Below are 2,204 nucleotides of genomic sequence, written 5' to 3'. Positions count from 1 at the left end.
TGCACTCCACTGAAGAGACCATCCTACACTTTTTATGATGTGCAGGGTTAGAGCGAGTCATTTTTGTACTGGAAGATTGTGGGTTCAATTCTCACCTCTGCAAGTCTAGAGTCAAGACAATAACCAATATTTCTGTCATTTTGTTACACATATTGTAATAACTGCTTTTCTGCAAGCATCCTATGAAGGTTCCCTGTAATCTAAATCTTCTTGACAGCCAACACATTTAGTACAATCTTGTACATGCTTCTTTAGTGAATTTATTGTTTAAAAAAAAGATAATATTGTGAGGATTCTGTAATATATTAAGTGTCTTGAGATAATGTACCTTGTGATTTGGATCAATTTTGTACACTAGAGTCATATCTGTAAAGAAATATCAATATCAAAACATCATTGATTAATGAACATGTTTTTTTAAATGGTTAGTTATCCATAAGTCACCGAAAGAAATCTACAAGTTCATTTGCTACTGACTCAATAGCTTTGCGTTAATTTGTGTTTCATCATTTATTTTCTTTCCCCATCAGGTGTTGTTTTGTATTCTTTTCAGGCTTTAGTAAAATAATGTAACTCTTAGGAGCAAACAGGCAGAACAATAAGCCAAAGCTGGAGGCCAAGATGGCAAATGACTCAACTGCATCTGCATAATTTCCAGGGGAGCTGATATAAGCAGGGATGAATGCTAGCCACACAGCACAGAAGATCAGCATGCTGAATGTGATGAACTTGGCCTCGTTGAAGTTCCCCGGCAACTTTCGGGCCAGAAAAGCCAATACAAAGCACAGACAGGCCTGTAGACCAATATATCCAAGAACGCACCAGAATGCCAGGCTAGAGCCAACACTACACTCCAGTATGATCTTTGAATGTTCATATTGTGTATTTCTGGATGGAAACGGGGGAACGTCAATGAGCCAAGCAGCACAGATAACCACCTGAACCAGAGTGCAGCTGGAGATGATGGTCCTCTGCTGCTTAGGCCCCAGCCACTTCATGATGTTATGCCCTGGCCTGGTGGCAGTGAATGCAGCCAGTACCACCAATGTCTTCCCCAGGATACAGGAAATACACAGTGAAAATGTGATGCTAAAGGCAGTGTGGCGCAGCATGCAGGACCAATATGTTGGCTTTCCAATGAAAAGCAGAGAACACAAGAAACACAGAGTCAGTGCAAACAGTATGAAGAAACTGAGCTCAGAGTTATTCACACGGACAATGGCTGTGTGTCTGTGACAGAAGAAGACTCCACAGACAGCCAGAGTGAAGCAGGCGCCCACAACAGACATCACTGTCAGGGCTATTCCCAATGAATCAAAGGTCAAGTACTCCACTTTCTTGGAGATGCAGGCTGTTCTGTCTTTGTTTGACCAGAAGTCCTCAGGACAAATTGTACAATCTACTGAGGCTAAAGGGAAGAAAGTATGAACAATTTTCAGTATTGCAAGATTATTTCTGTACTACAATTGTAAGAATGGATTTGCTTTGACTTTTTATTGTTCAGCTCAAACTTACTAGTCTGATTGGTAATTTTGCCACTGTCACATGGTACACAGTCAAAGCAGCAGATAGGCTCCCCACGACGGACAGCCTTCCGGAAGCCTGGAAGACAACTGGCACTGCACACAGATACTGGCACCTAGAGTGGAAAGACCATGTGCATTGGTAAACCACTGCCTAGTGCTTGCTCATTTTGTGAATTGTTGGGTTGCTCTGCTCTCCTTGATGTTGTCTACATACAGTGTCTTGAGATAATGTACGTTATTATTTGGCGTGTATGAAAATAAATATCAGATCCAGTCTGTTCTGTCCACCTGACTAACCTCCATCTCAATCTACAGAACTTCAACAGTTGGCATCTGATGAAGGTAAAAACACGGTGTGTGCAGCTTGCCTCACTCTGATGTCCTGCCCACTTTATCCCGTCCTCCTGGATCAACAGCTCCTCTCCAACAGCCTTGGTCCCATCAAACAAACCCACATTGACAAATTCAATGTTTCCTTCTGGGCCTCTCTGCCAGTTGATAATATCATAATAGGGTACAGAGTCACCCTTGGCATCAAAGTCCACCTCTTCACCAGCAATCTGAAAGTTCACTTCCTGGAGGTAGTGTTGCAACTTCAAAATTAGGAAATGCACATAATGAAACACTGAATTGTGTTTTTTTCAGTAAAATGCTGTCTTGCCGAGTTTTGAAGGCCCC

The 2,204-nt window shown here is 42.1% G+C and overlaps 1 protein-coding gene across 1 annotated transcript; it reads right to left on the bottom strand.

The window, feature by feature from the left end:
* Positions 1-199: 199 nt before the first annotated feature.
* On the bottom strand, positions 200-1,113 carry LOC122780028 (vomeronasal type-2 receptor 26-like). Its single transcript, XM_044042787.1, has one exon. The coding sequence runs from the start codon at positions 1,110-1,112 to the stop codon at positions 507-509; it is 606 nt and encodes a 201-aa protein (XP_043898722.1). The 5' UTR covers position 1,113; the 3' UTR covers positions 200-506.
* Positions 1,114-2,204: the final 1,091 nt, after the last annotated feature.

Source organism: Solea senegalensis, linkage group LG13 (assembly GCF_019176455.1).
Source record: "Solea senegalensis isolate Sse05_10M linkage group LG13, IFAPA_SoseM_1, whole genome shotgun sequence".
Classification (NCBI taxonomy): Eukaryota; Metazoa; Chordata; class Actinopteri; order Pleuronectiformes; family Soleidae; genus Solea; species Solea senegalensis.
This window is presented reverse-complemented; position numbering and strand designations above follow the sequence as displayed.

Bases quoted from the DNA above. Each gene is read 5' to 3' on its own strand.
- LOC122780028 (XM_044042787.1), bottom strand. From the start codon at position 1,112: ATGCTGCGCCACACTGCCTTTAGCATCACATTTTCACTGTGTATTTCC.